Source organism: Carcharhinus amblyrhynchos, chromosome 13 (genome assembly GCF_965287045.1).
Source record: "Carcharhinus amblyrhynchos chromosome 13, sCarAmb.v2.hapA, whole genome shotgun sequence".
NCBI classification, from domain to species: Eukaryota; Metazoa; Chordata; class Chondrichthyes; order Carcharhiniformes; family Carcharhinidae; genus Carcharhinus; species Carcharhinus amblyrhynchos.
Window position 1 is genome coordinate 40,304,035 of NC_137336.1, and position 23,538 is coordinate 40,327,572.

At 40.0% G+C, this 23,538-nt stretch overlaps 1 protein-coding gene across 3 annotated transcripts in view; it reads left to right on the forward strand.

Moving 5' to 3' along the window:
- The window catches only part of pdlim7 (PDZ and LIM domain 7), a 123,481-nt gene that overhangs the window by 21,273 nt on the left and 78,670 nt on the right, over window positions 1-23,538 (forward strand). For all 3 annotated transcript variants that reach the window (XM_080201568.1, XM_080201569.1, XM_080201570.1), the window contains exon 2: window positions 18,820-18,971. In XM_080201568.1, the coding sequence (XP_080057694.1) occupies window positions 18,820-18,971 (152 nt within the window). The remainder of the gene's footprint in view (window positions 1-18,819; window positions 18,972-23,538) is intronic.

Sequence of the window (23,538 nt, forward strand, 5' to 3'; positions counted from 1 at the left end):
CGGTCTGCATGTTTGTCATAATATTTGCATATGGGGAGAAGGAATTCCTGGTAAAACTGCCAACAGTTTATATCATATGCATAAAGTGGAGATGGTGGCATGGTATTGTTACTAGAGTAGAATCCAGTGATAATCCCACCACAATAGATAGTGAAATTGCAATTCAATAAAAATCTGGGATTAAAAGTCAAATGATGACTATGAAAAGAGTGGCACAGTGGTTAACACTGCTGCCTCACTGCGACAGGGATCCGGGTTCAATTCCGGCCTTGGGTCACTGCCTGTGTGAAGCTTGCACACTCTCCCCATGTCTGCATGGTTTTCCTCTGGGTGTTCCAGTTTCCACCCACACTCCAAAGATGTGCAGGTTAGGTTGATTGGTCATGCTAAATTTAACCTAATGTCAGGAGAATTAGCAAGCTAAGTATGTAGGTTTACGGGAATAGGGCCTGGCTGGGATTGTGGTTGACGCTGACTCAATGGGCTGAATGGACTCACTCTGTGCTGTAGGGACACTATGAACTCATTGTCATAAAAACCCATCTGGTTCACTGATGTCCCTTAGGGGAGGCAATCTGTCGTCCTTATCCGGTTTGGACTACATGTAACTCCAGATTCACAGCAATGTGGTTAACTCTCAAAAGAACTAGATGGGCAGTGAATGCTGGGCCCAGCCAACAATGCCCCCACATTCCGTGATGAATAAAAAAAAGTGGTATGCAGGTATTTGACAAAATACAAACAATCCCATAGATAAATAGACATACAACTGTCCAGAATTCTTACCATGATTCATTTCCATTAAAATGTTTAACGTGAAGTTTTAATTGATTGCACCAGTTGTAAATGGCACGACATATTTTGTTTCCAGAATATTTATGGACCTGCAGTATCGCAGCTTGCAAATTTCTTTCCAGAAATAAAAGGATGGAATTACACATGCTGTAAAGTGACTCTTGAATGACATGATTCTGTAGTGGCCATAAACAGCTGCAAGCCTCTCTGCCAAGTCCAAAGGAGAAATGAATTAACGTTTAACAGATACATATGTAAAATAAAACATTGTATAACTTCTGGATTCAGTGCAGGCTGTTATTTTTAATGATCTACAGGTTTCCTGCGCTACCTTGACTGGGTGCCTGAATTTGAGGAAGAACTAATAAGTAGTTCTCTCTCTGTCTTTTTCTAACACTTGAGCTGAAAAGTGGTGTTTGCAAATCTAATTAAATTAGCTGCTTGAAAATATGTTTGGGAAGGTAGGAGTTGCAGTAAGTGATTGAAACGGTAAGTATAAAGCAAAGTTTCCAACATATCCACTAGAATATGTACAAAAGAACTTTGTGTTTGAATTGAGTAGAGACTGGGAAGTGTTTAATTACTTTTTTGACTTGAGTGAGTAGGCTGTTCTATTCAGCTAGGAAATTAGGCAAGTGATTTTAATCTTAAGACTGTTATTTGTATCAGTTGTTTTTGGGGATCCTGATTAATGTTGAGACTTGTTTATATCGGTCTTTTTTTTGGGGGACCCTGATTGCTGCCTTAAACAATGTTATGCTGTGGTTTCCCTATGTAACATTCACTGTGGTTCCTCTGTGGTTTCCCTATGTAACATTCACTGTGGTTTCCCTATGTAACATTCACTGTGGTTCCTCTATGTAACATTCATTGTGCTTTACATGTGCTAACTAGCAACACAGCAAAAACATACATGTTTCCATTAGGTAGTATGCTACTCTCCATATTGGGAAAGGGAACAAAATAGCATTCTTAATATGTACCTGAGGTGACCTTTCTTCCTTTCCTTTTGCCTGAATGAGATCTCCACTTCAAGGTTAATTACCTGTACAGTATCCCATATTTGGATGCTTTGCAGGAAAGCCAGACTATGGGACCTACATTCTCCTTGTATTCAAATCCCTCCAGACTCTTTGCCCCTCTCTATCTTATTAATTGCTTCCAGCTTCACAACTCCAAGATATTAGCGCTCTTCTCCTAGCATTTTGAGGGCCCCTCATTTTAATTGGTCCATGTCTGGCGATTATATTTTCAGCTGTCAAGTGTTCTTCTGTAGGTCCCATTCTGAGCCTCTCTACTTCTCTTTCCTCGTTTTTGAGATGCTCCTGAGAGTCTACCCCTTCGATCAAGCTTTTTCCCATCTGCCTGAGAATTGCCATGGGTGCCTTGGGGTCAGATTTTGCTTTATAATCTTTCTTAAGACGATTTACTGCGTTAAAAGTGATATACAAGAACAATTTGCTGTTGTTGATTTGAGACTCTTTTCACAAGGTTGGAAGATTGGTGGCTGTAGCAATAGAACTTCTCTGCACTGAGATAGTGTTTGTCTTTGCTGATGACCCTGCAGAATCTGTAGCTGGTGGTCCGCCACTCTAGTGCTCAATGCTGACTTGGCCCAAACCACAAGCTGGTTCAGATACTGGCACTAGAGGAAGCTGGGTTGAAGTGCCCAGATTGTCAATATCACAATTGTTTTATGAGCAAAAATCTCAGGTACTGGAATCTAGTGAGCATAAGTACATGTGGGTGGTACATTGATTTTGCTCATTCAGGCAACACAATGGTACTGCAATCACTCTTATAGTTAATTGTGCTTAATAGCTAGGGATAGTTGCAGGTAAAAATGTATTGTACTGAATGTAAGTACAGCTGATTCTAAAATGCACCCACACAAATATTATGCCTAATGAAGAGACAATTTGGGTGTTACATTGTTTTGAACATTTTAGTGTTCAACATAAAAGCTGTAGTAATTGCAGTACTGCTGAAACACTAGAACTGATTTTCTAGGTGATCCTCACACTTGAGTTTAGGTTTCCAGCATGTCTGATTTTTTTTAAAAAAATGTAAAATGCTCACAGCAGTTCGACTTAACTTTCCTCTTAACTATGTTGGCTTTTTGTCAATGCTGGACTACAGTTCAATCATAATTGGTAGCTGTTCAAACATGTTCCAGTGCTGGCAAAAATGAACCTATTATGTTTTTTCTTTTTAAAAAAAAAGGCTGTGCTGCCAACATTTTTTTTACATAAAGGAGAATGCTATCAGTAAAATCAATGTGCTTAGGAATAGGAGATGATTTGATTTTGTTTTCATGTGATATGGGTGTCACTTGTAAGATCAGCATTTATTGCATCTTATCTCCGATGGGTTGGTATTCAAGCTTGAGAAAGTGATGCTTCAATTGTACAAATTCTACGCAGAATCTGCCTGGAGGACTACATTCTGCTTTGAGCATTGAACCTTTAGAAAGACGAATTGGCTTTGGAGGGGCGTACAGCATGGATTCACCAGAATAATACCAGGCATAAATTGTTCAGATATGTGACTACGTAAACATGGCTTGTTGTGGTAGTGTGACGCCTGTAAGGGGGCATTCCCTGAAGGCCACACTATTGGGCTAGACCCTCTGGAGTGTTCAGGCAGGAAGCTGAGCCAATCACATGCAAGGGCATGTGATTGGCTCCAGGTTGGGGAGGATCCTGAGCTGGAGCCGGGAAGATAGTTTATTCTATCTGACCCTTTATTTATCATTGATAACAAAGCCTCTGTTATTTTGAGCCAGATCAAGTTACCATCGACTTATTATATTGGACTTCCTATTCAGTTTAGGAGGTTGTGGGGTGATTCCATTGAGGTGTTTGAAATGATGAAGGTTTGATAAATTAGATGCAGATCAACTATTATCTGGTGGGAATCCAGAACAAGAAGACGTAACATTGGAGTTAGACTCTGGAGCATTTAGAATGATGCAGCAATGACCCCAAAACAGAAAATGCTGGAAATTCATAGTAGGTCTGTCCACATTTGAGGAGAAAGAATAGAGCCAATGTTTAGAGTCAGGATGACCCTTCGTCAGAGCTCCCTGGACACTAGCCATTGTGTGTTTTCATGGTTGTGCTAGCAGTACATAATAGAGCTTTCCACCACTTGTGCTCTTTCCCCATAGTATTGCAGATGTTTCTTTTTTCAGGTATGTATCCATTTCTTTAAAAAAATGCAATTTAAATTTGTCCACATTTTCTGGCATTTCAAATCATAATTCATTTTACAAAACATTACCAGTTATCTTGAATCTGTGCTTGCCACTTACTGCTGGCACAGTATTTGGTGGCAACATTTTAGAATCACAGAATCCCTACAGTGCAGAAAGAGGTCTTTTGGCTCATTGAGCCTGCACCAGCAACAATCTCACCCAGGCTCAATCTGCATAACTCCAAGTATTTACCCTGCTAATCCCCTGACACTCAGGGTTAATTAGCATGGTCAGTCAACCTAACCTGCACATGTTTGGCCTGTGGGAGTAAAATGGAATAGCCGGAGGAAACCCACACAGACACGGGAGAATGTATAGATTCTTCACAGTCATGCGAGGCTGAAATAGAACTGGGGTGAGGCAGCAGTGCTAACCATTGTGGCATCATGCCATCCATCTATAAGATTAGAATCACAAAGCAGTTTTCCACACACATCAGTGGAAATCTGGAATTCACCTCCCCCAAATGGCGGTGGATACTCAAGTCAATTGAACTTTTTAAAATTGAGATCATTACTTCTTCCTGTTGAGTAAGTGTACCCAGGGATATGAAGTAATGTGTAGCTCCAATGATGGTCTAATTGATTGATGGAATAAGGTCAAAAGGCAGAATGGCCTACTTCTATTGCTCCTTTCCTTTTATTTAAAAAAAATTCAAGATTAATAGTTGGTTAGAGCCAATTTGCTGGTAGTTTCGTTTTACAAACTTGGGTTATTGAAAACACAAGACTAGAATAAAATTGTCTACATTTTTGTGAACACTTATTTGTGAATATATTGTTGATTTTGTGCTTTTGGGATCGGAGAAAATTCTTATACAATTGTATTTGTTGTCAGTTATGGATTCAGTTCTGAAAATTCACAAATAGGTGATACTAGCAATTCTGAAGAAACATTCATTGTGTACTGTTGATTTATGCTTTCTAACTATTTCCAATTGAAAATCTCTACAAATATACTTAGAATATTTAAGCCTTTGTTGTTAAAAACTAAAGCAAGGGCTATGTTGGTATTCAGTATGAAATGTGGAAATTGGAACAGACAAAAAAATGTTTCTTTAGCACAAAATCCTAATTTTTGCAACCATTACATCTTGACTAAAGGCTTATTTTTAAAAAAGGAATAGGTATCATCATTGCATTATTATAACTGGCCTGACTGGTATTTGGAACCACATATTCTAATAACTGAACCGGACATATCACATGCTTGTGTTATATTAAATAGCTGGTATATTTCCAATAATACACAGTTAAATGATTATTTCTTTGCCAATTCCAACTGTGATGGGAATGAAGATCCTGTAACACGGGCACTTTGGCTAATTACAATGCTGGCTTTGCTGAAATAAGCCAATTCATCAGACTAGAAATCGAACCTGGGATATTCTTGCTTTTGGTGATGCCTGAAATCTCAATTTGACTACACTTGGCACTGAGTTGGTTTTCTTTATGCCTCCTGAAGTGACTTGGTTCCTTTTTCTGCACCTAAAGGTATTATATAAATGCTGGAATGTATTAGGGTAAGCATTGGATGAAACTACTGAGCAAATGAAGGAGTTTGAATTCTTTGATGAGAAAGAGCTTAATTTCTTGAACATTAGCTTTTTAGTGGCACAAAATCCTCTTTAACCTGCGCCAGAATGCTTTCTCTCAAGTTTTTAAATGAAAAAGAATTTTGAAGGCAAAAAAAATTAACTTGATTTTGGTGCTTTGCTTCTCTTTTTCTTTGAGCTTTCTTGTTTAATGTAGTTTCCGTATGTCTGCAGTATTTTATATAAGGCAAATTTCAACTTGGAGTAAAATGATGAATGATGTAATTATTATGATGTAGAAGAATGTTTCCTGAGGTGCAGCTTTGATTTAAGGTATTGATGGGGCTGATTCTAAATGGAACTCTTGGGCAGCAGAATCTGAATATTTGCCCCTTGGGTTACAAATGTGATGAAGAACCTCATGTAGCCAGGACTGAAACATATTGAAAGACGATTGACTGAAATCCTCAAGAGTGTTAGAGTTTATTTTGAGGTATTGTATGACTTCAGCAGAGCCTGCATTGATGACTGACAGTGTGCAGGCTTGAGTACATTTGTTCAATAGCGCATGAAGACTTTGCCTGTCCAGTAGTATCTTTTTTTTTAAGTATAAATGCGTGAACAATAATCACACTACATGGATAGTGGACCTGGTTCTAGTTGTCAAGAAATGAGAGACATTCAGTGCTGGAAGCAATGAAAGAATATTGCACAAAGGAAAGAGGGTGACTTTGGCACCATGTCTCTCTTTTCAAAAATATTAAAGTTCTGTACTATTCAGCGACTGAATGAAAGAAGAGCTATTGGTCTGATCCCAGTGTCGGGGATTTTATTTAGGAGGAAAGTGTGGGTTTTTCACTATAGAAAGCAAGCATCTTTATCTTATCAGTTTATAGAAGGTATTGAAAACATTATCCTTGACTAATATTTTGTTCCGAACAGTAGAAGTAGGGCACCAAAGAATTCGAATTGGTGACTGACAATTTTAAGACAACAATCAGAAATTCTTCTTCTGACACATATACTGCTTGAAATTAGCATCTAGACAGGCTATGGGACGTCTGAGTTCTATAATTGTTTGAACATAATTTATAGTTTCTCAGAATGCATGCATTAAAATGAGCTATAATTATCATTGTATGATCTCACATTCGCTCTTGTACATATAGCTTCAAAAGTATGAGCAGCAGGCAATTAAGATCTAGAAATTTTTGCTTCCCATAGCTAGGCATGCATGTGTTTTAAAAAAAAACATTTGCAGAGCTGAGGGCATTTTGATTATCAGAGGACTATTATAATACAAGTGATCAAGGTTAAATAATAAAAGCTGCATTTTTGCAATCTTTAAGTTTTTGGAAGTTTTTAAGTTGTGGAATCATGGAGATTTGTTGGACGTTTTCCTGGTAGGTGCATCCTTACTTTCAGTTGTTTTAAATGGAGAAGAGCAAGAACAAGCAAATGCCTGGCATTTCGGAAGGTAGGGTTTGATATGGGTTTTTTTGTCAGTTTTATGAAGGATATAAATGCAAGGAAAGGCCACATTTTGTTTTAATTTTCACTCAATGTCTGTATCAATAAGGTTGAATTCTGACTAAAGCTCCACAAAATTCCCAGCACCAACCTTGCTATTGACCAGGTCAATTTTTAGTTTCCAGTACCATTCTAATTTGTGGCCTCTTCACTTTGTTATAATTTGGTTAGGGAAATCTTTACATAAAAGACTTCAACAAAAGTTAATATAATTTATAACTACATATGTTATACAATCAGATTCATTTCATTTTTTTCCTCCAACAATTGCCTTACATCAATCTTAAATCTATTTACTTCTGGAGGGGCCATATGTATCCTCTGGAAACTGTTTTCAATTCTGTCCAGTTCCAGCTGTCCTCAGAAGAAAGACATTACTCTGCTATCTTTTTATCTGTGGATGCCTCAGTCCCTCATTTTGTTTGCTTTCTTAATCTAATTTGTACGGTGCTTTCTTTGTCACAAGGCTCAGTGAGCACCGCTATAGTTTTTTCCACATGTTGTAAACTAGGCAACCTTTAAGCTTTCATTCCCTCACAGCATTTGAACTAGGGTTAAGCCCTCTCTGCATTCAATGCAGCAAAGAAGGTAGTTAGCTTTTATCTCCTTCCACAACAGGTCTAACTGTCATTTACTTAGGGCTACCTTCTCTCTGTGAACTGCAAACTGCACGTGTAGGTTCTGAGCTGCAATTATTACTTGGATGGCTTTTGTCCCTTTTTATATAGTTTCAACCAGTTTCAGTCTACCCAGAAGTTTGGGACTTCAAATATTGGACTCAGGTTCAAACCAAAGCAAAATAACTATGTAAAGCCACTTTGAATAGCTCTATTACACATGTTTAGGAATAGTGGAAGATAACTTTTGTACCGGACATTGCAAGTGATTCCAGAGCCTGAAGTACAAATTTTAGATCGCTGCATTGTTTATTTTAAATGAATGGATTTGTTCCCTCACTTCTCTCTTTTCTGACTTTTCTTTCTTTCTTTCTAGCAAGCATTGACCTATTCTGAAAAGTCTTTTTAGAATTGCCAGTGTAATGACCTCAGTAAGGTCCATGAGGTTAGCCTCTTGGAGTATGAGCTCCCTGATTGAGATAATGATTGCCTGCCCAGCCAGGACATCTCACTAAATATATATTGAGATGTCTCAGGGCTATTGACACTCAGAATCCAGGCTTTGTGCGTGAAACACTCTTAGGAGTGAAATTGAGTTTATAAATAAAGGGAATCTGGTGAAGGGACAGTGGCCTCTGTGGAGTTATTTCAGCCTATGATAACTTTTGTTGGATGAGCCTTGGGTGTTAAAGGATGGAATTAAAGCTCCATTTTATTGGATTTTTAAAAAAATCTCACTACTGCTAGTGTGCTCATTCATCTTAATTGGCATCAATAAAAATTTTTATGGGATGTGGGCATTTAACACCAGCATTTATCACCCATTCCAAATTGCTGTTGGGAATGTGGTGGTGACCTATTGCCTTGAGCTGTTGCAGTTCAAGTAGTCATGATGTGGGTATGCCAGCGTTGAACTGGCGTAAACACAGTAAAAAGTCTGACAACACCAGGTTTTAGTCCACCTGACGAAGGGGCTAACCCGAAAGCTTGCGAGTATATTATCAAATAAATAGGTTGGACTAAAACCTGGTGTTGTCAGACTTTTTACTGCAGTTCAAGTAGTCCATAGGTCTTTATTTACCTTGTTTGTAATGGTTTGATGCAGCTGAGTGGCTTGCTAGGCTATTTCAGCAAGCATTTCAGAGTCAACCATGCCATGTGCCTGCAGACTGGGTAAGGTCCCAAAAGGACTTTTGGTTTTTAAAAAAACAACGGATTAATTTCATGGTCATCATTACTGATTAATTTATTCATTCAGATTAATTTAATTAATTGGATTCTGCAGGATTTAAAGCCAAGTGGAAATTGAACTCTTGTTTCTGTAGAACTAATCTCATCCAATACTTTGTCAGTGTTCCCAATAAATATTACTTTGCGCAAGTACAGATGCTTTCTGTCAATAGTGCACTTTTAGTAGATACAGTCAATAAAATATTTTGTCTTTGAATTCTGACATTCCTTACATTTGTTGAAAAAGCTCAAAATCCCATTTAGTTAATTAAAAACAATTTCGCTGAATTTTATGGGTACTGCATGCAGCCCAGCCCTTCCTCAGCTGAAGTATCAGAGCTGGGAAGCCCACTCACAATCCTGACAGTTGCCCCAGCAGCAATCTAACCCTGAGAACTGTCTCAGTTGAATGGACAAAAACGCTGCACTCCAAGCAGCTGGGAGTGCTGGCCACTGCTGGGGCTGCTGGCAGTCCCACTGCATAAAGAAGCCTCAGCAAGTCTGTGTTCAAGAGGTCAGTGGGAGAGATTTAAGAGGGCCAGGGATGGTTTTGGGGGGTGGGGGGGGATGCTTTGATGTCAGCCTTTTTAATTGTTCATGACTTTACCCTTGAAGTAACCAGACTAAGTCACAAAATTCTCTTACACAGCTGTCTTAATGCAAGCTGTAACAAGGACACTGGAAAGCTACAGCTCACATTTCTGTAGCTAGCTAGAGTGGTGTATTCCAAGATATATAATCAATTATAGTTTTCACATTCAACTACAACTAATTAACATATACTAATCACAATCACTTTACGCTTGCTTCATTATAATATCCAATCAGTCTGAGGACTTAATACATCATTGCTACAATCTGTCATAGTCTAGCCCATTCCAGTGTCTGTGGATCACTCCCTTTCTAGTTACAGATGTCTGATTTAATGAGCTTTGCGCAGACAAATGGCCTTGGTGCCTATCTGTGAAGGCTGCTCTAAGAAGACCTTAGTTTTTCAACTTAGGTGGTTATTAACTCTTTTTCGGGTGGGTGGTGATGACTCCAGTTGGTCTGGGGGACCCACAAAGGAGGAACCACCTTATGTTCTTATGAACCACCCTCTATCCTTTCCCTGCAGCCGATATGGCTGAAGCTTTTGGGCTTCCCTCTTTGTGTGGGCCTGCCTCCATTGCAAGTGACGCAGTAGCGGCTGGGAAATGAGGGCACTTTAGTGACCATTAATTGGCCATGTAAGTGCTTACGTAGCCCCAACATCACCCTTCCCCATCCATAAAATCTTGGACAGACTGGGAGTGATCAGGTAGGTGGTGGGAAAGCCACTTTCTGGATTTTAAATTCGCCCCACCAGCAAGGGAACATAAAATCCAATTTGGTAAAAATGTATTCCTAGAGTGCTGGTGTTCTATCATAACGCTGGGTGCAGTCTTAGCAGAATTTGGCCATGTTGGTTCTGGCAAGAAAGATGTGTTTCCAGAGAATCCAGTCAGTTTTCTCTCCAGATCGTGCCACACACTGAACCAAAAAGAAAACTGTTGGATGACTTTTGCACCAACATGCAGGGAGGTGGGGCCTAAACACACTGGCAAAGCCCCACTGCTCTGAAACCAAGGAGCCATGTTTAAAGAACAACCCAATAAGAACATGAATGATCCTCTTCCTTAGCTCACCGTGGAAGTCCCAGGAACTCCCCTACCACCCTGATTGGAGCTGGCACCTCCTTTCCCCCACCCTGATCAGAGTCAGCACTGTGTTTTCCCCCCCACCCCCAATATGAGATGGCAGCTGCCCCCCAACACATGCAGTTGATGCCAGAACACGCCCAACCTGGCAGTGGCAACCTGTACTAGGAGACATTGTCAGGCCACAGCCTGGTTATGCCCCTCTACCCTGGGGGCTATACTCCCTTTTTATGCCTCCTACAGCGATCCTCAAGAAAGATTAACATTGGGGTGAAGCTGTTGTAAACAGCGTTGACATGTGAGTATATGGCAGGGACTCAATATACTGTGAAAGGGGTGTGTTAATAACATGAGAATGAATTTAAATATATCTAAACTTGGTCCATGTCCATTGTGTGCATGAACCTGATTACGTCGCCAGCGACAGGCAGCAAAAATCGGAAGATGCAACCTTGCCGAAATCCATGACATCCAGGTTTTGTCGCATCGTGAGCCCCCACTGGCAATCTTGCCAGTGATGTAGCGATGCCGACGTTGGACTGGGGTAAACACAGTAAGAAGTCTCACAACACCAGGTTTAAGTCCAACCAGACCACTTGATAGTAATCCCACAAGCTTTCAGAAATGGTGTTCCTTCGTCAGGTGTGAACCTTCCACACACCTGACGAAGGAACACCGTTCCCAAAAGCTTGTGGGATTACTATCAAATAAACTGGTTGGACTTAAACCTGGTATTTTGAGACTTCTTACAATCTTGCCGATGGTCAGAGTGGGCTAAGATCCCGCCCACTGAGTCTATTGGGCTAGATCATGGGCATTGTGATAGGAAAACATACCGGCCGTTAAGTCTGCCATTGTTGAAACTTTGACAAACGAAATATGGAAACGTATTCGCAGCTTATTTGCTGATGTTGCAGCAGTGTTTCTATAATTTGTGAAACTGCAATTAAACATGAATAAATAATTTTACTCGAGGTGCAATGCATGTGATAGTCGCTGAAGTTAAGCATTTAAATCTCTCCCTTAATTCTTGGTAATACTGAAGCAAGTTGTATGAACCAGGGTTTTTTGAATTATCCGAAACAGTTGTGAGGTAATGTCTGAAAATAATCATCCATTTCAAGAGGAAATGGGGTGAGTGATGAAATCCAGATTAAAAATTGATGATCACCCTTATAACCAGAACCTTGTGCATGCATTCACAGACTATTACAACAGATGACAGGTACCTGTGGCAATTTTACTTTGTGATGCAGGCTAACCTAATTGTGGTTTACAGTTCCTGTCAGTAGGATTTGGCATGTCCCCCACAAGTACATATGTTTCTGCACAGTCTGCCCATGTGGATTGAATTTAACAACGGCAAAGTCTGTAGCATTTACATGTCAGTATCTTTTTGTCTTTATTGGGGGTAGACTTAAAGTGAATAATGCTATTGAAATGAGTTGTAATACAATTTATCCACTTAACTCTTACGCATGGACATCTGCATGTATCGTATTATTTGTCTTTTTTGTTCTTCCTTCAGTGAGATCAACTACCATGGCACAGTATAGGGGATTGCATAACGCACCTTCCTTGATGATTTGGCTCAACTAAAGAAAATGAATTACATTTACATAGTGACTTTTACATCCTTTGGGCATCCCAAAGTTTTTTTTACAATCAATTAGGTATTTTTGAATGATAGTCATTGTTGTAGAGAAACAGCAATGAAATAATGAATAGGTAATGTGTTTTTATTGATGTTGTTTGAAAGCTGAATATTGGCCAGGACACTGGAAGAACTTTTCTATTCTGCTTTATTTTGAGTTGTGCGAGAGGTTTTTTTTTTGCACCCACTAGAGAGGGTAGTGGGGGCTGCGAGGTTTTATCTGAAAATTGGCAATTCCAACAGAACTGCACTCCTCAGCATTATATGTTCAAACATAAGAAATAGGAGCAGGGGTAAGGCCTGGTAAGCCTCCCCCATCATGCAGTAAGATTTCAGCTGATGAAATCTACTTTTCCCACCCTTTCCCATATCCCTAAATTCAGTCCAAAAATCTGTTGGCTTCAGATCTGAGAGTGGGACTCAAAGTCACAATGCTCTGATTCTAAGGTGAGACTATTTGTACTGAGCATCAGAGGAGATGGAACATTTTGTCTTGCTCATGGATTGTGTGGAGGATCTAATACAATTTATTTTTGTCAGTTTTATTGTATTTTGCAATTATACATGTTTTGAACTAAGCTGGGCTTGCTGATGAGGTGTAGGCTCAGTGGTAGCAAGGCTATCTGTGGCGATGCTTGCATCATGTTCTACCCCTCTTATATTTCCATTCATATTTTCTAGTTTATTTATCTGGGTGATCCATGATGGAAGGATTGTTTTGCATGTAAGTGAGCTGGGAATATGACAAAAAGCTGATTGTTGGAGAATATCCCAACTGTAGGCAATTTGTTAAATCTGTAATTTAAATTGTGGGCATACTTGGAGGAAATAAACATAAGTACATGGAGCCTGATGGAGGAAGCTTAAGGGTCTGATTTTTGCTTTGATACTTTTTGGAGTTAAAAAGCTCCATTGTGGGCACGATGTGAACTTGAGCTGTCTGCCTTTGGCAGCAGATGTGAACTTGGTAAAGGAACTGGACCATGCACTTGGAATAGTAGCCTGGAAAATTGTTAATTAAGTCTTAGCAATTAAGTTTTCTGCTAACTCCCTGCAACGAGGCTGCATGCTATTTTCTTGGTTAGCACTTCAATTGACAGCCTCTCTTGCCAATGCAGGGCAGCTGAACAGGAGTAAGAAGTGGTTGCTAAGGATTTCATGTCTTATTTAAAACTTGTTCAACTCCTGTTGGAGTTTTGGACAGTGCTTTTGAGGTGCTCCGAGTCTTTCTGGGAGATTTTTGTCGACTCTTTAACATTCTGTTGACATTAATTCTGGAAATTCTCTGAGAACGTCATCCAAAGAGAATTGAGCACTTTGCTACTTGACTTTTATTGAACACCTGTATAGGGTTTGCTAGGAGAAAGGAAGAGATTGATCATCGACGTTTTGTTAGGGAACCCTTTGGACTGGAGAAAGGAAATGATAGAGGCCAGACGGAGGAGTACAAGTCAACCGCAGCAGAGTGAGGCAGGGGCATGAGATGAATACTTTTTCTTCTCCTGTGGCACTCCCTCTTGACCCCAATCCATCAGGAATTCTGGTGCTCTGTCCAAGCGCCTGTGCATCCCCTTTTTCATCTCCAAGCCATCCTGGAACATTCCATTCCATGTCAGTCAGTGCATTGTACATCTTCAGCAGAAGTAGTTACATGGAGGCTGCATGAATTGTTTCATGAATATAGCTTCTAAATAGCACTCGAGTGTTAAATCTAGAGATTTCTGTTTTAACAACTCCAGACACATTCAAATGGTGATAATCATCAATTAGCACCAACAGTGTGTGGTAAAACCAGACTTTGAAACAGGCATGCTTCATTAGCACAGCCACAGCCTAGGGCTGCAAGTCGTATGCTGGGACAGAGGAAGCGGTGAATGGGCATGCAATGGCTTGTTCTTGTTTGGAAGAGTCAGCATGGAGCTGACTCACTCAACACCAGTGACCCTGCAGCCTAATGGACCTCAGGATGAGATAACTCTGGGTCTTCGGTGGAGAAGATTGGAGCAGCTTGGGGAGGGGAGCACGGGTTGTTTGTTTTGGAGAGCAGGTAGGAAGAAAGGGAAGGTATCTGAGCGGGGCTTTCCTCAATGCACAAGGGTACCCTGTGAAGAGAGTGCTCCCCCCACCCCCACCAACTTCCTACCAATCTTTTCTGCCCATTCCCACCTGGCTGCCCATGTTATTCATATTGTGTTCTGGGCAGGTTATTATTTGGGGTCAATTAGATTTTGGACAAGCTCAATTGATTCTTGATTATTTATTGAAATATAGTGGTCAGACTACTGATTCTGTTGTCTGCCCACCATTTTTGTTATGGGGTGAACTCAGTGGGGTGGGGAGAGGAAGTGGATGGGGTGGGCCTCTGTGCTGTTAGAATCTGTTTTCAATCTTTCATCAAGGTAACCTTCTAAATCAAAAGGGGAACAGTCAGTTTCTGGGGGTCAAAAATTACAGAATTATTTCCTGAAATAGTGGATTCTGGTGAAACTGATGCATTCTAGGAAAAGCAGAGCACGTTTACATCTATGCAGCATCATTCTCATTTCTTCTTGCCTTCCCCCCTGTCTGTGTCATTACCTTTTAAAACATTGAATGGCATAACCCAAGAACACTTCCCACATCCCATGTAATGAAAATAGTCCAGCTGACTTGTAACCACAAATTGCTTTGTGGTCATTTTAGAGGCTGCAAAGATGGGCTGCTTTGTCTTTTGTTGGCAGTCATTTATTGTCGTGTGCGATTGTGCATGAAATAGCTAGCATCTCCCAACCTGTTCATGCATTCCATTTACCCTGGTCAAATGAAAATAATGCATCAACCTGTTTACAGAAGCATCCACTGTATATTAGGTTGTTTCAAACATTTGAGCTCACTTAGTTTTTCAGTCGATTATAGCAAGATTTCCGAAAGCAGTGGTTCTCCTTTTGGCTGCACGTAAAATGTTTTATCTATGTATCCGATTTGCTTTTTGCTTGATGCTCCTTCCAGGGTACTTTGAACAGCGGCTCATTCACAGGAAGATACAAGTTCTCCTGATTATTGTAGCTACCCTGTTCATGAGATCATGTAAATGATCAACATGTGTACCCAAGTGATGGGAATAGTCTTGCTTTTATGGAAGTTGATTTCATATTTCCTAATATCTGTTTGAACAGTACCCCATGAGTTACAAAAGCATTGCCTTGTGATCTGGCATGGATCCTTGTGTCTTTTGCACATGCATTTCTTTAATACTAAGTGGAAAAACTTGGTTCAAAGCTATGAATTGTCTATTATTCGATATCATTGAGGAAAAAAAACATTCAAAGTTATTTGAAATAAAAACACAAAACGCAAGAGATAGTAGCTTGGACTGAATTGACAGAGGTAGCTGATGAATAGTCATTAACTCGAAGCTATCTGTCTTGTTTCAGGATTGTTCTTGGCATTTTCCACAAGAGTAAGAAAAAGAGTTACTTTAAACGTTGCGTTTTAAAGACACTGCCATTGCAACAAGTGTTTTTTTTAAAGATCAGAAATAGTGGGTTGCTCCAATGCTAATGAGCTTGCCTTCAAATTGTTTCCTATTGACTGTAAATAATCTATTCGGTGCCTTGTTTCCATAATTCATGAACACCTTTTCACTCATATTGTTGGATAGAATTTTTTTTAACTCTGAGCAATTGAGAATTAAGCAGGTTTGCAACAGAAACAGCAGTGAGCCAGCAAAGGCAGGTTAAAAAGTGCAGCATATGGAGGAGTTAATCTGTGTTCACATCAAGCAAGATGGCACAGGAAAGCATTCACATTATTTTCATACTGTTAATAATGACAATTTGTCAACAAACAAAATGATCCCAATCATACCTTTTGTACATTCATCTAGCTGTAAAGTTAAATCCTGCCTCACCTTCTTGTTAACTCACTCCACTGTTAGAAAGATTGAAGGTTGTCAGTCAGCTTACCAGTCTAGGTTAAAGGGAGTGTTTATTGTTGCCCTTTAAGCCCTGTTATCGTACAATTGATAATGCAGACCAGATTTTATATGATGTGCTCAGATAACGTGCAGGACAAACCTAAGAAGGTATCAATATCAAACCTGAATTTGTAACTTGTAACAGGACCTCCATTAATTCCTTAGCTAACTGCTAACTCAAATCCCTTCTTTGACTTGCGGAAATCGCCTGACTAGGTCCTTTTATGTGAAATAAAACTGGTTGTTAAATCTTGAGCCATGACTGTCGTCCTCAATCTGCTTAGAAAAGACAAATTAATATTTACAACACTTTAGTGAGAGCCTGAAATGTGCCTTCTGGTTATCTATTGTCCTTTTATTGAAATAATTTACATTGGGAGTGACGTAAACTGTCCAGAGTGCATGCTGTCTATTCAAAAATAAATTGGTAGTCGCTGTCATAATATATAATTCAACATTGAGCTGATTATGAATTAAAATTGCAAAGAAATAAAGACATCAGAAATCAGCATTGCACTGCCCAATATCTGAAATGTTGTCATTTTACAGAATTTTAAAAATTAATTGGTTCACAAGCTGTGGCGTCACTGGCAAGGCCAGCATCTATTGCTCATCACTCATTTCCCTGAGAAAGTAGAAGTGAGCTGCCTTCCTGAACTGCTGCATCCTTGTAGTGATTTTTTTTTTAAATTCAATTGTGGGTCATGGACATTGCTAGTTTGTCAGCATTTATTGCCCATCCCTAGTTGCCCAGAGGCAACTGAGAGTAAACCACATTGCTGTGGCTCTGGAGTCACGTGTAGGCCAGGTCAGGTTAGATTGCAGATTTCCTTCCCTAAAGGACATTAGTGAACCAGACAGACTTTTCCATGTGTGTAGGTACACCACAGCACTATTAGGTGGGGAGTTTGAGTTTTGACCCTGCAACTTTGAAGGAATAGCAATATATTTCCGAGTCAGGTTGGTGTCTGACTTGGAGGAAAACTTGCACGTGGTGATGGCTCTGTATACCTCCTATCCTTGTGCTTCCAGGTGTAAGAGGTCACGGATTGGAAGGTGCTGTCACAGTAGTCTTGGCAAGTTGCTGCAGTGCATCTTGCAGACATTTGCGCTGCTGCCATGATGGAGGGTTGCTAGTTAAACAGGCTGCTTGGTCCTGGGTGGTGCTGAAATTCAAGTGTTGCTGGGGCTACTCATCCAGGCAAGTGGGGAGCGTTCCATTACACTCCTTGACTTGTGTTCCCTCGTAGATGTTGGGCAGACTTTGGAGAGTCAGAATGTGTATAAATCACTACAGCATTCCCAGCCCCTGACCTGATGGTGTGGCACGTTATTTTCGTGGCTGGCCCAGTTAAGTTTCTGGTCAATGGTAAGGATCTTGGGAGGCGTAGTAGTACAGTGGTTAGCTCTGCTGCCTCACAGGGACTCGGGTTCAATTCCTGCCTTGGATGACCATGTGGAGTTTGCACGTGTGGATTTCCTGCAGGTGCTTTGAATTCCTCCCACAATCCAAAGATGTGCAGGAAGGTTGATTGGCCATGTGAAATTGTCCTTTAACGACCCAAGATATATAGGTTAGGGAAGTAGAGAGGTGAATAAATAGAGTATCAGGGCTAGGGCCTGGGTAAGAAGCTTTGTTGAAGAGTGGTGCAGACTCACAGGGCCAATTGGTCTCCTTTTTGCACTGTAGGGATTCTGTGATTTTCAAATGTAATAGAAACCTCTCCTTTGCTTTGCTAAGGAAATTAGAATGGGCACTCCAGGATGAGGAAAACCAACAGACTGAACATTGCTCAGAAGCCAAATCAAAGCTTTTTTTTTGAACACTTGGTACAAAAAGTATATTTTTAATCAGTGTTCGCTCTTCCAGACAGAGGGTTTATTGCATCTGCACAGCATGTGAATTGCATTTATTATAACATTTGAATTGCCTATCATGTGACTTGATATCCCCCCCCCCCACCCCCGCAAACAACCTTAATATAAATCTCAAACTTTTCCTGTATCTAACATTTCAAAGAAGGGAGATAATTAACATGTAATTAAAGACTGCACTAATGTGTGTGTCCCAACCTGTATATTTTAATCCAAACAACCAAACATACACCAGTAACTCTGAATTTAAATTGTGAGCTGGAATGCTTCTACCATTGCTTAAATTGGAGATTTACCCCCCCTCCTCCACCAAACATCAGTCTCATCACCCTAACTGTGTAAATCAGCTGAAAAGGGACATTTAAGCAGTTCCTTTGGGATTCCAACAAATGTTATAGCAGGAGATTGAACAGCCTCTCTTTGAATTCATAACATAATGTAGGACAACACTTAATTACCAAGTCAGCTACCATATCTTGTAAATGAGCCAATGTCTAGGACTGCCAAAAGATGGCTTCTTTTCAATAAAAGGGCTGTGAAATATTGTAATAACCTCACTATGTATAATTAAATCCTTAAAGCTTGTAGAAACTATTTAATCATTCAAGCACACACACATTGTTTATCCACGATTGGTTTTAGGAGGCTTTGTTCAGGCTGAACTAAAATACTAAAATTATATGTTTTGCTTCAGATTACACCGGGCGGTAAGGCAGACCTAGCGAATGTTGGACTAGGAGATACTGTGCTATCCATCAATGGTGAAAATACTGAAGGAATGACTCATCTGGAAGCACAGAACAAAATCAAATCCTGCTTCGGATCCCTGGCGCTCTCTCTGGGGAAGTAAGTTTACAGCAGAACATGGGTTGGGGAATGTGGCTTGTAACCTTTATAAATACAGTAGGGTTTATGTAAGAATAGTTGATGTATACCCTGTCTCTTGAATGTAATCCTGTGGTCTTCCTGCAAACTGAGATAATTGTAATTTGACGTGAAGCATGCCATATGGTATAATATGATGAATGACTTAGCTATGTTATATTTATAGTTGTAAACAAATATCATTTGTTCCTCTGCTCAAAATGTGGGGGTTTTATTAGGTAGTTCATTGCATGTACTGGAGCGCTAAGTCCTTTATTTTCCACTGAAGTCTGACCAAACAAATAGATTGAAGATTAGGACGAGGTGTGAGGGAGGGGTTCCATTACTTAATGAATATACTTCACAATTTATCTTCAATTCAGCATTGCTAAGGCAAACGTTTTGAAGGCCTCAATACTTAAAAATGCTTCTTGCATGTGTTGTGTGACTTTATATTTTTGTAACAATTACTATCTCAATTTGTGGTTTTGTCTTCCAATAACAAAGTAGCAGGAGTGACAATAGTTGGCAAAAACATTAATGTTGCTTTCTTCCCACAAGATTTCCAGTAACTAAATTTGTAACTAAAGTGGTTTTGAAGTTATTTATATTTCTGTTGTGAGCTGAATTATTTTGGGAGTAAGTACAACATAGTTTGTTAGGAAAATGAAAGATATGAGCTAAATAGTTCATATTTTAATAGGACACATGGCCCAGAGACTTGAGGGTGTACAAACAAATCTTTTGAAGATGGCAGGGCAGGTTGAGAATGCTGTTTTATTGTTTTTAAGAAATGGGACTATTATTAACTGAGTCACAGAGTACAAACGCAAAGAGGTTATACTGAATGTTAATTTTTCAGCCTCAGCTGGGGGATTCTATTTAATGCTGAGAATCACACAATGAGAAATTATCAAGATCTTGGGGAAGATGCAGAAAAAAATTATTAGAATAGTGTCAGTCAGGAGGGAATTCAATTATGTGAAAGGACTGAAGGATCTGGAAGGCACTTCCTGAATGAGTGATCGAAGCAGATTAAATAGCACCGTTTGAAAGAGGATCTGATACATAGTTGAAGAGGAGACAGGGGGGTGAGGTGAGGCAAGATGGGGCTGTGCCTCTATATAAAGAGCCTCTTTCTACATAAGCCAGTGCCGGTGGGGTGGCCATTGGAAATGTATCTGCGAGTAATGTTCAGCCTGTTGGTTTTTCTCATCCTGGAGTGCCCATAGCCATTTCCCCAGCAAGATGAAGGAGAGGTTTCTGTTACATGCGAAAATCATAAAATCCCTACAGTGCAATAGGAGGTCAATTGACCCATTGAGTCTGCACTGACTCTCCAACAAAGCATCTTATTCATGTCCTATCCCTGTAACCCCATGAATTCACTCCTCTACTTCCCCTAACCTATACATCTTGGGACATTAAGGGACAATTTAGCGTGGCCAATCAACCTAACCTGCACATCATTTGAGTCACCTCTCATTTACACAAATGTATAAAACACAGCATAGTGACTTTCTGGGGACAGATCGGCTTTTCCACAAAGCACAGACTGAGACTTTGGAATTATCTTTCTAAAGCTCTCTGCCTCTTTTAAGACAACATATTTAAGCGTTAATAAGGAAAAAAATTAAATATTTGGTCAAAGGAGCCAAAGCAGTGATTAATTTCATGGTATAAGTGTGCGTGAATGGTTCTTGTTAATAGTAACACTGACTTTTATCTCACCGCATTAGTCACTAGCTTTGCAACATGCACTCAGTTTTTCAAAAATAAGAACAAACTACACTGTGCTGCCATGATCAGAGTCAGAGAAAATTTAGTCATGAACATGCAACAATGAGGACAAGTATCCAGATATTGCCCAGGTGTTCTTTTTTACTAATGTTGGTTTGATTAAACTTTACCTGGACTTTTATCTTGCTGTTATATTTTGTACAACAGAGCATTCACTCGCTTTATGAAAATAATGTATAATTAAATGACATGCATCATATTCCAAAGGAATACAGAAAACATTCCCTTGAAGGCTCAAAGCTAAAGATACCACAATGTGCTGAGCCAACCCACGTAGACCAGGAAGATTCCACGTTCAAATGCTGACTGGATGACCTTAGCTTGGCAAGAGCAAGTGTGCTATAATTGGCCTCATTACTCCTTGACTTAGTGAAGTGAAAGAATAAATCATTCTGCACTCAATCACTATTCGGTGACCTTTGCTGCAAAGTGCGTGGTAGAGGATAGGATTGAACTTGGCTGAGAGATTCTTGATGGCTGAAAACTATGGCACCATTCCCTATCTACACACAAAATCGAAGAGGGCACCATCAACTTCCTGACTGCCACCCCATCCCTCCCTGCTAACAAGCAGACAGTCTTTCCCTTGCAGTCGTGCTCTTTACATTTACGATCTGATGAGATGGAATAATAATATTGGGGTACTAAAGAACCAATGATATAAAAGGAAAGAGATTGTGGCTTTTGACAGTTGAAGGGGTACTTTGAAGAATTGAAAGATTGTAATATTAGGAACAACCCAATGAAGGGCATGGAGGTGATCAAGATAATGGTTCCAAGCACAGCCTGTGTAGTAAATTTGGAAAGACATGTTTAGGATTCAGAACTAAGACCAAATATGTGTTGAGGTAATGTGAATTTCACTGAGTGGGTATAACATCAGTGGTTGTGGTTAGCAAATTATAGAATATACTAGCTACATACAAGTCAGAATGGAGAGGGCATATGCACACTAGGGTAATCTAACGTAGTATGGAATGGGAAGTAAAATGAGAATAGATTAATTTTGAAGACAAGTAAGAACATCTGCAAAACATTGGGGAGAGACAATAAGGCTGGAAATTTCTGACCTCACCCATGGCTGCAGTGAATGGAGATTTGGCCAAGCGCCAAATTCTCTGTTCTTACTGGCAGCGGTGGAAGGGCATGAGTGATATCAGAAAATTCTAGCTGAAATAGCCATCCATGGCTGCAAAACGATTTCAAGCCATCTGGTGTTTCAATTGATTGTTATAAATGAGCACTGAGCCATACAGATCAATAACGTTCCATATTCAAATATGCGCCAAATATTGAAGAAAAACTGTTGTGACTATGTACCCCTTGCCATGCAGCTGTTGAGATGTTGCTGAGGGTAATATTTGTCATGGCTATTCCATCATTCCTGTGCAAGGCTATGACTTTTATTGATATAAAATATATTGTTAAAGTTGATGTTTCACGTTTCTGATGCTTCACTGCCTGATCTCCTCCCATTGCTAAAATGTGTAACCATCAAAGGTTTTGAGATTTGACAATCTCAATTTTGAGTGGAGAGGCAACTGAATTAAATATTAACATTCTCTGATGATATGGTATTGCATGTTTGGGCACTAGAACCAGTGATAAAAATGTTGTGTTGTACAGCATATCTTTTGAAATGTGTAACCTCCATGGGTGGATCCTGCAAAGTAGGATCTCTGGCTGAGATCCTCTGTTACCACCTGCAGCAGGAGAGGCAGCCAAAACTCCAGTGATTTTCGACAGAACTGGAAAGAAAATGGCTGTGGGTGGGTCCAGAAAATCTCCTTTTTTTTTCAGAGCAGCTTGCTTGAACAAGCTTTTTGGCAATGGTTTGGTTAGATGACTTATCCTGCAAACATCATAAAGACCCTTCCACCCACCCATCAAGTCTGCATTGACAATAGCTACCAGTAAAGTCACACTAACTCCATTTTCCTGTACTTTGTCCCATATCCTTGAATGTTATGATATTTCAACTGCTCATCCAAATATTGTTTAAAGGTTGTAAGGTTTCCAGCCTCCATTATATTCCCAGGCAACGTGTTCCAGATTCTCACCACCCTCTAGGTGAAATTTTTTTCCTCAAATCCCCCCCCGAATCTCCTGTGCCTCACCCCAAACAATGCCCCCTCATGATTGACCCCTCAACCAAGGGGAACAGCTGCTTCCTATTCACCCTGTCTATACTAATCATAATCTTGTACACCTCAGACATGCCCCCATCTCAGCCTTCTCTGCTCTAAAGGAAACAAACCAAGCTTATTCAATCTCATCTTGTAGTTCAAATGCTCCATCCCAGACAACATCTTGGTGAATCCCCTCTAGTCCACCACACCTTTCCTCCAGTGATGTGGCCAGAACTGCACACAGTACTCTAGCTGTGACCTAACCAATGTTCTGTACTGCTCCAGCATTACTTCCTTTGTCAAGTACTCTTATACTTTGTCATGACTGATTAACAGCAATTTTCACCAGTAGGCTGGAATTGCAGTTTCCAGCCAAGCTTTTTTTTTGTTCATAGGATTTGGGTATTGCTGGCAAATCCAGCATTTGTTACCCGTCCCGAATTATCCTTGAGAGCAGTTAAGAGTCAGCTGTGTTGCTGTAGGTTTGCAGTCACATGTAGGCCAGACTAGGTAAAGACAGGAGATTTCCTTCCCAATGGACATGAGACAATCAGTTGCGTTTTTACATCAATTGATGATTTCAACATCGCCAATAACAAGACTAGCTTTCAATTTCAGAT